Raw genomic sequence first — 10,000 nt, forward strand, 5'->3', positions numbered from 1 at the left:
CTTTGAGGTAGGATGGGGCCATGTCATTTATGGCTTTGTAGGTCAAGAGTAGAATTTTGAATTTGATTCTGGACTCGACGGGGAGCCAGTGAAGAGACTTCAGCACTGGCGTAATGTGCTCTCTTCTTTTTGTTCCTGTTAGTAATCTTGCTGCTGCATTTTGAACCAGTTGAAAGCTTTTTATGGAGCTTTTAGGACACGCTGCAAGCAGGGAGTTACAGTAGTCTAATCTAGTCGTTACAAATGCATGGATAAGTTTTTCAGCATCACTTTTAGGCAGGATTCTTCTGATTTTGGCTATGTTGCGCAAATGGAAATAGGCTGTTTTACAAGCTTGATTTATATGAGCTTTAAATGAGAGCTCCTGGTCAAATAAGACTCCAAGGTTTCTTACAGTAGAACTGGAGGCTACACTGACATTGTCCAGTGTGACTATCTGCTCAGATAGTTTATATCATGAATACATAATCATATCAGTGATTGCCACACCAGCAAACAGTATATTTTATATTTAAAATGACCGAGTGACCTTCTATTCTTCTGGACACAGTTGCAGGAAGTTGTCCAGTATCCTGTGGCGTGTGAGAAACATGGGGCTGTGGGAGGAGGACTGAGCACACGGAGCTGGAGCTCAGTCATGGTTTGGCTCTGGAGCTGGAGCAGGAGCAGCAGACACAGGGGACATGGCAGCTCCATGGGCACTGAGGACGCTCCTTCTGCTGAGCCTGAGCTGGACGGGCCACGGTACGACCACCACACAAACACACACACTCGCACGCACACACGCACACACACACACACACGCACACACACACACACATACACAGACACACACACACACACACACACAAACACACTCGCACGCACGCACGCACACACACACACACACACACACACACACATACACACACATACACACACATACATACACATACACATACACAGGCGTGCACACACATACGTGCACGCACACACACACACACAAACACACATACACACACACACACACACGCACACACACACACACATACACAGACACACACACACACACACACACAAACACACTCGCACGCACGCACGCACACACACACCCACACACACACACACACGCACACACACACACACATACACAGACACACACACACACATACACACAAAGACACTCGCACGCACGCACGCACGCACACACACACACACACACACACACACACATACACACACATACACACACATACATACACATACACATACACAGGCGTGCACACACATACGTGCACGCACACACACACACACAAACACACATACACACACACACACACACAAACATTATAAACAAAAGTTTTCACTTCTATCTAGAACAGATATTGTGGTATTTGGGGCAGTTTGATTCCTCTTGTTGTGCAGCAGCCGCTAATCGATCTGGATCATGGAGAAGTCTTAGATTATAGAACAGATCCATGTGCGATGGTCACTAGACCAGTCAACATAGACCATGATGCTAGACTTGGACAGCAGCGGTTAACACGACTGAATCTAATCTAGATCTTCTATCCAGCTTTTGTAATGCACTGCTGACCCATTATTATGAATAAACTCCTCTTAAATAAACCGCTTAACTTAAAGTACAGTAAAAAGTACATTATCACAGCCAAAAAGTTGAACAATCCAGTCCGTATGTTGTTTAGTGTGAGATCCATGGCTTGTATCAGTGTCAGACAGAGTTGACTAATATTGATTACAGAAATACACTTTCTGCATGTCCCTTCCATGTTTTGCACTCAGACAAAAGAATCATGTGACATTTTACATTAGATGCTGCCTTAGTATGTCATAATCTCTGGTGGGCTGATTTCACGTTTTGAAATAAATCTCCAAATAGATATAAACTAGCTCCACAAATGTTTCTCCTTCTCATTATTTGTTATGGATTTTGCACCACAAACCTGTCATAATAATCTTATGGCTTAAAGACCTTTCAATTTATCAATATCACACCTTAGGGAGTTGAATAATAGCACCAGTTTGTGAGGCTTTGTGAAAGAAATAATGTATCTTTTAATTATACTGACTGAGAAGACATTGAACTTTGTGCCATGTGGATAGGCCCAGTAATGTTAGAGATATGAACCATAAACCAGCACAATAAGTCTGTTCTGAACTGCCCTCCAGCTCAACTTCAAACCAAAGGCATGAAAACAATGTGATGTCATGTGAACGCAAAATATTGTCTTTTAGGATTGACCAACAAGTTAGTATAATTAAATCAGTATTTTCACTAAGGTAAAGTCATATCTGCCTCTCACTGACCTGGAGCGTGTCATTCATTACATTCATTACATTCATTAGATTTATAATAGTGCTCCTGTGCAGGCCTCTTTGCACTTGTCAGCTTTGGGATTGATTTGAAGATTATGTTGATTGGTTTTAAATGTCTGACCCTTGAGATAAACAAACCACATGATTTTAAACAAGGACCAGACTTCTGCTGCAGCGGGTCTGACTCTGGAGCAGTCTCAATGATCCATCCATGTTCTGGTCCTGGCTCTGGGTCCAGAAGCAGAGCAACCCACCTCACCCAAACATGACAAAATGTGTTTTAATAAATCAAATGAATTCACAAAAAGATGTTTGTATGGCTGTGTATGAGACGTGGCTAACGCTGGAGTAAACCAAACACTACCTACAGTTTCTCCTGAGCTTTTTCTACATTTATTTCACTCCATCCTCTCTTTATGTGATGCATTGACTTTGGATAATGGTGGATACATTATGCACTTGAAATGTAATATTTTGGTCTTGATGTGAGTGCTGTTCATCGATAAACAGGAAACAGGTGAAAACATGCCTCACTAGCTTTGTTTTGCTAATCCATCCCTCCATCTTCTTCCTCTGATCCGGGGCCGAGTCGCGGGGGCAGCAGTCTAAGCATTGACTCCCAGACTTCCCTCTCCCCAGAAACTTCCTTCAGCTCCTCTGGGGGCGTTCCCAGGCCAGCCGAGAGACACAGTCCCTCCAGCGTGTCCTGGGTGTTCCCCAGGGCCTCATGCCCGAAACACCTCCCCAGGGAGGCGCCCAGGAGGCATCTGCCCGAGCCACCTCAGCTGGGTTTGGGCTACTCCGAGCTTCCCCCGTACCCGGCGGAGGAAACTCATTTTGATCCCTTGTGTCTGCGACCTTGTCCTTTCGGTCATTGCCCAAAGCTTTTGTTTTGCTAATCATGTGAACTTAACCATCTATAAATGATCTGGATAGGGTATTGCTAGTGTCATAAACCGGCCCTAGGGGCCAGTCCGTTGGAACTGCAGCAAAAAATCCTCTACCTCTAAAAAAGCATTTTTCTCATTGAGGGCAAAAACAAACTTCTACAGCGTTCACAAAGTTTTAATTTTGTAAAAAATTGTGCCTTTTTCTCTTAAAAACAGCCATTAAATCTTTTGCTTTGCTCGCTCTGCTCCGCTGAAGCGACTCTCGCTCCGATTAGTCAGATCGGTCACGTGGCATGCGATACCGTGTCACTTTGTGCCGTACAGGCACCTACCTCGCAGTTAAAGGCTAAACTAGCAACATGTGCTAATGACTTGAATTGAGCGCCATTTTGCAGCTTGGGCTCAACATGTCAGTTGGCATCAGTGGAAACGCGATCAATTCATCTTTTGGTGAGAAATGATTCTCCTTTTAGAGAGTCTGCGTTCTCTCTTATCCAATCATCTGCCTGTGCTGTGGAGCTCCTCCTCCTCCACCTGGAGCCCAAGAGCTTTGGGACCTAGAACCTCTCAGGGGCCACACGGGCCGGTACAAACAATCTGTTTAAATACACTTTACAAATAAACTTGACTTTGTTAGTGAGTTAGTTATTTAGTTAATTTGCATATGCTAATTTATCATTATTCATATGAGCAGAATGTTTAGATGATTCACATTGTTGAATTCCCGCTCCTGCCACAGCCGCCCGTCGCCCGTCGCCCCCCCCCCCATCACGGCCCCATTGTCAAGTTAACTCCACCCCTCGACCTTCAGCCCGCCCCCGCCAACTCCATTTCCTGTAGCTGTTCACTTCAGCCGGACACTTCCTGTTTGTGTCGGCACCACTTCCTCCTTCCTCCCTGTAATGGTCCATCCCTGGTCCTGAAGTCCAGACCAGAGTCCAGACCAGAGTCCAGACCAGAGTCCAGACCAGAGTCCAGACCAGAGTCCAGATCAGAGTCCAGACCAGAGTCTAGACCAGACCAGAGTCCAGACCAGAGTCCAGACCAGAGTCCATACCAGAGTCCAGACCAGACCAGAGTCCAGACCAGAGTCCAGACCAGACCAGAGTCCAGACCAGAGTCCAGACCAGAGTCCAGACCAGACCAGAGTCCAGACCAGAGTCCAGACCAGAGTTCAGACCAGAGTCCAGACCAGAGTCCAGACCAGAGTTCAGACCAGAGTCCAGACAAGAGTCCAGACAAGAGTCCAGACCAGACCAGAGTCCAGACCAGAGTCCAGACCAGAGTCCAGACCAGACCAGAGTCCAGACCAGAGTCCAGACCAGAGTCCAGACAAGAGTCCAGACCAGACCAGAGTCCAGACCAGAGTCCAGACCAGAGTCCAGACCAGAGTCCAGACCAGAGTTCAGACCAGACCAGAGTCCAGACCAGAGTCCAGACAAGAGTCCAGACCAGACCAGAGTCCAGACCAGAGTCCAGACCAGAGTTCAGACCAGAGTCCAAACCAGAGTTCAGACCAGAGTCCAGACCAGAGTCCAGACCAAAGTCCAGACCAGAGTCCAGACCAAAGTTCAGACCAGAGTTCAGACCAGTCGCAGAATTTTGTAGTATTTTGTTATTCTAAATTTAACAATTCAAAATAAAATAATAATATTTTTTAATTCAGAGGGTAAAATTCACAGTCGATTCAGATTCAGATTCAGATTCAGATTCAGATTCAGAGTGAATCTTGGCATCTTGAATCTGCACTGGTGGAAATTAAGGAAAGTATAAAAGTAAAAGTACAAAGTATTGCACTTAAAGTACACACATTTCACTAAAACGTAGTGAACACAATTATATTTCAGATTAGAGAAGATAACCTATATATTCTATTAAGTACAGGCATTTTTGCCCCTGGTCAGGGCTCTGGGCTCTGGACTCTGGTCTGGGCTCTGGGCTCTGTGCTCTGGTCAGGGCTCAGTGCTCTGGTCAGGGCTCGGGCTCTGGTCAGGGCTCAGTGCTCTGGTCAGGGCTCTGTGCTCTGGTCAGGGCTCAGGGCTCTGGTCAGGGCTCTGTGCTCTGGTCAGGGCTCTGGGATCTGGTCAGGGCTCTGGACTCTGGTCCGGGCTCTGGACTCTGGTCAGGGCTCTGTGCTCTGGTCAGGGCTCAGGGCTCTGGTCAGGGCTCTGTGCTCTGGTCAGGGCTCTGGGCTCTGGTCAGGGCTCTGTGCTCTGGTCAGGGCTCTGTGCTCTGGTCAGGGCTCTGGGATCTGGTCAGGGCTCTGGACTCTGGTCCGGGCTCTGGACTCTGGTCAGGGCTCTGTGCTCTGGTCAGGGCTCAGGGCTCTGGTCAGGGCTCTGTGCTCTGGTCAGGGCTCTGTGCTCTGGTCAGGGCTCTGTGCTCTGGTCAGGGCTCTGGGCTCTGGTCAGGGCTCTGTGCTCTGGTCAGGGCTCTGTGCTCTGGTCAGGGCTCTGGGCTCTGGTCAGGGCTCTGTGCTCTGGTCAGGGCTCTGTGCTCTGGTCAGGGCTCTGGTGCTGTCTGGTCTTGGTGTTATAACTGTATGTTGTGTCCTCATGAGGAGAAACAGACACAGCTCATTGTTTTAAAGCATTAGCCCTGTTCATAACAGTGAGGTCATGCTGGTCTGGACTCTGGTCTGGACTCTGGTCTGGACTCTGGTCTGGACTCTGGTCTGGACTCTGGTTGTAGACTTGCTGTTGCTGATGAACATGTTTTGTGTTTTTATTGGTCGATTTTTGTTGCTAAACATAATTTGAGTTGATTGATCTTATACAAGGTTCATTTTTTATGGCTTTATATTTAATTTTTAGTTGGATGATTTGCAAAATGTAACTATATTTGTTTCTCCATGTCTCAGTGTAGAATGGAGCTCTTTGCTTTAAAATTCATAGTTTGTCTTCCAAATACAACAGTTACTGTGTACTGTGCACTGTGCACTGTGTACTGTGTACTGTGCACTGTGTACTGTGCACTGTGCACTGTGTACTGTGCACTGTGCACTGTGTACTGTGCACTGTGCACTGTGTACTGTGCACTGTGCACTGTGTACTGTGCACTGTGCACTGTGCACTGTGCACTGTGTACTGTGCACTGTGCACTGTGTACTGTGCACTGTGCACTGTGTACTGTGCACTGTGTACTGTGTACTGTGTATACTGTGCACTGTGTATACTGTGTATACTGTGCACGGTGCACTGTGTATACTGTGCACTGTGTACTGTGCACTGTGTATACTGTGCACTGTGCATACTGTGCACTGTGTACTGTGCACTGTGTGTACTGTGCACTGTGTACTGTGTACTGTGTACTGTGTATACTGTGCACTGTGCATACTGTGCACTGTGTACTGTGCACTGTGTATACTGTGCACTGTGTACTGTGCACTGTGCACTGTGTACTGTGTACTGTGCACTGTGTACTGTGCACTGTGCACTGTGTGTACTGTGCACTGTGCACTGTGTATACTGTGCACTGTGTATACTGTGTATACTGTGTACTGTGCACTGTGTACTGTGTACTGTGCACTGTGCACTGTGTATACTGTGCACTGTGCACTGTGTGTACTGTGCACTGTGTACTGTGTGTACTGTGTACTGTGCACTGTGTACTGTGTATACTGTGTACTATGCACTGTGTACTGTGCACTGTGTACTGTGCACTGTGTACTGTGCACTGTGTACTGTGCACTGTGTATACTGTGCACTGTGTACTGTGTACTGTGCACTGTGCACTGTGTACTGTGTACTGTGTACTGTGTACTGTGTACTGTGCACTGTGTACTGTGTACTGTGTACTGTGTACTGTGCACTGTGCACTGTGTACTGTGTACTGTGCACTGTGCACTGTGTACTGTGTACTGTGTACTGTGTACTGTGTACTGTGCACTGTGTACTGTGTACTGTGTACTGTGCACTGTGTACTGTGTACTGTGTACTGTGCACTGTGTACTGTGCACTGTGTACTGTGCACTGTGTACTGTGTACTGTGTACTGTGCACTGTGTACTGTGCACTGTGTACTGTGTACTGTGTATACTGTGCAGCTTCCTGCAGCTTCCTGCAGCCTCCTGCAGCCTCCTGCAGCCTCCTGCAGCCTCCTGCAGCCTCCTGCAGACCAAAAACTCCACCGTCGATGGACACAAATCGTCTCCTAAAAGAAATATGCAAACTCCTCAGTTTCAGTGAAAAGCTCGACTTCACTCCATGTTTCCTGCTTGATCCTGTGGATGCAAACAAAACAAATCTGATGTAATGATTGGGTTATCTGATTCTACCTGACCATGTGACATGGTTTAAAGTTATGACAGGGGTCAGACAGGTTCAAGGGTCAGACAGGTTCAGGGGTCAGACAGGTTCAGGGGTCAGACAGGTTCAGGGGTCAGACAGGTTCAGGTGCTCACACATACAGACGAGGGTCAGAGGAGATGTACAGAGCAACCAAACGTCTGCTTCACTCATGTCACTTACCAACGTCCTCTGTCCCCCACAGCAGTGTCCAGTGACCCCTGGGGCCAGTGTCCAGTCAGCAGGAAGTGTAAGGACAAGTTTGGGGACGGCGCGTGTGACAGAGAGTGTAAGGAGCCTGAGTGTCTGCGGGACGGCTTCGACTGTGTCCAGGACCGGCCCGTCTGCAAGTGAGTGTCCGATATGACAGAACACGCATCAGAACTGAAACATCATCTGGTAAAGTACATCAATCTCTCTAAATGTGTAAACTGTCGACCAAAATCAGCCAATTCCTTCTCCAGACTATTACATTTGACCCGTTTTGACCCGTTAGTTCTAAAAATATTTTCTTGCTCTTAAAGTTTTTTTGTTTTTTTTAAATAGTTACAGTACTTTCATCGATGCTTTTACTAAGTCAATTTATTATCAGCCAAGAAGGCTGTGTTAGTGGTGTGATCCCTCATTCGTGTTCCCTCAGATTCAGTTGGAGTCGTCTGGTTTTTGAAAGATGTTTCATTCATTAATTGTCTTTATTCGAGCAACTTTCGACCTTCATCCAAGAGTCATTCTCAATCTGCGGCTCTAGTCTGAGAACCCTTTTTGTTGTTGTAATCCTGAGGGTGGAACCTGATAATAGCATGTCCTGGTAATCAATTTGTTCACACTGTAAATTTCACCTGGAACTGACCTTCTTAGTCTGACTGGCCCAAGAGGGATTTCGTCCTCCTTAACTCGTCTTTCACACCGTCTCTTCTCCTGTGGAAGATTCAGTTGCATCGTCTGGACTTTGTTTTTCGAAAGACCAAACGTTTCGACTCTGATCCAAGAGTCATTCTCAATCTGTCCGGGAACTCGGATATTTATTGAGAATGACTCTTGGACATTTTGTTTTCAGAGTCCAGACGAGACGACTGAATCTTCTTCTCCTGCTCAGAATCTTGGCCTCAGCGTCTTCAGAAGAGGCTTTCAGATGAAGACGATGCTCTGACAATTCAGGATCACATTTCCTACAAAGGCAGCGTTAGTTTCAGCTATAACTCCTCCCTCCCTTATGGCAGGACCGTTCTCAGGACAGTATAAAAGCATTTAAAAACATTTTATTCAGATTGATAATAACGTTCGGATGGAAGTCGAAACAGTGTCCGAGACCTTTCTTACTAATGACAAAAAAAGCCTTAAAAACAAAACAAAGATGTTTTAAATCTTTGATAAGTGGTGGAACTTAACTTAACTTCAAGTGTCAGATAATAAATTGACTTAGTAAAAGCATCGATGAAAGTACAGTAACTATTTAAAAAAAACAAAAAAACTTTAAGAGCAAGAAAATATTTTTAGAACTAACGGGTCAAAACGGGTCAAATGTAAAAGTCTGGAGAAGGAATTGGCTGATTTTGGTCGACAGAAGAGACTGAATTCTTTACCTAATCACATTATTCTGATTTAAATTTGGGACTTGAACTCAAAAGCTTCAGGCAGAAGGTGCCAAAAACAAAGTCTCAGTCAGTTGAGCAGGTCTGAAGTTTCAGACCAGTTAAAAAATTGCATGAAGTCGAGAGTCCAGATGTCTGCTCTCAAATGTATTGTAAGTACAGTACTTTTTTTAACTTTAGATCACCGTCTTTTAATCAATGAAAAGTAGAAGTGAAGTATAAATACAGTACAATTTCCATAAACGTTATAAATGTCCTTCATCTTGGCTGATAATAATCACCGTCCTGTGCGTTTCCCTCATGCAGCCCGGGCCACATCCAGTACTGCCGCAACCACTACGGCAACTCCCACTGCGACCACGGCTGCGACCGAGGCCCCTGCGGGTGGGACGGGGGTGACTGCATGTCCCAGGAGACCCCCCTGTGGGCTAAAGGGACCCTGCTGGTGCACGCGCGGCTCTCCCTCACGCAGGGCGCCTTCACAAACTCCTCTTTCCTGTGGGCCCTCAGCGTGGTGCTGCAGTCCCCCCTGAAGCTGAGGGGGGCCGCTCCCTTCGACGCCTCCAGAGACCTGTTCCACTACGGCCCCGGGCAGCTGGAGGAGCTCCTGGAACAGTCTGCAGACAGTGACGCTAACGGGTGTGTACGCGAGAATACACAACGGGTTACTTCAGCAGACATTTGCCACTAGATTAGAGAGAGGACTGTAACCAAGGCAACAAGGTCCACTAATGCTGAGCTGGTGGAAGAGTCCCTATGCGGTCATTGGACAGCAGGTGCCATTAGGGGCCCCAGAGTCAAAGGGTAGCTGAAGGAGCTTTACACCTGTAATGGCAAAAAAAAGGCAAGGAAGCGAGTCTCAATGTTAAGGTGATTTAACCTGGCGTTTCTCTCTCTCTGGTACATCACATGATCAG

At 46.6% G+C, this 10,000-nt stretch overlaps 2 protein-coding genes across 2 annotated transcripts in view; both read left to right on the plus strand.

Moving 5' to 3' along the window:
• LOC140374501 (vitelline membrane outer layer protein 1 homolog) overlaps positions 1–10,000 on the plus strand; it is a 321,142-nt gene that overhangs the window by 64,106 nt on the left and 247,036 nt on the right. The window lies entirely within an intron of this gene.
• Positions 632–10,000, plus strand: part of notchl (notch receptor, like) — a 26,783-nt gene continuing 17,414 nt past the window's right edge. The window contains exons 1-3 of the mRNA XM_072460941.1: positions 632–744; positions 7,697–7,841; positions 9,390–9,722. Of these exons, the coding sequence (XP_072317042.1) occupies positions 684–744; positions 7,697–7,841; positions 9,390–9,722 (539 nt within the window). The 5' untranslated portion in view covers positions 632–683. The remainder of the gene's footprint in view (positions 745–7,696; positions 7,842–9,389; positions 9,723–10,000) is intronic.

The sequence above is a fragment of the Eucyclogobius newberryi genome, unplaced genomic scaffold (assembly GCF_026437365.1).
Source record: "Eucyclogobius newberryi isolate DKJ021-1_F unplaced genomic scaffold, fEucNew1.0.hap1 SCAF_3, whole genome shotgun sequence".
NCBI lineage: Eukaryota > Metazoa > Chordata > Actinopteri > Gobiiformes > Gobiidae > Eucyclogobius > Eucyclogobius newberryi.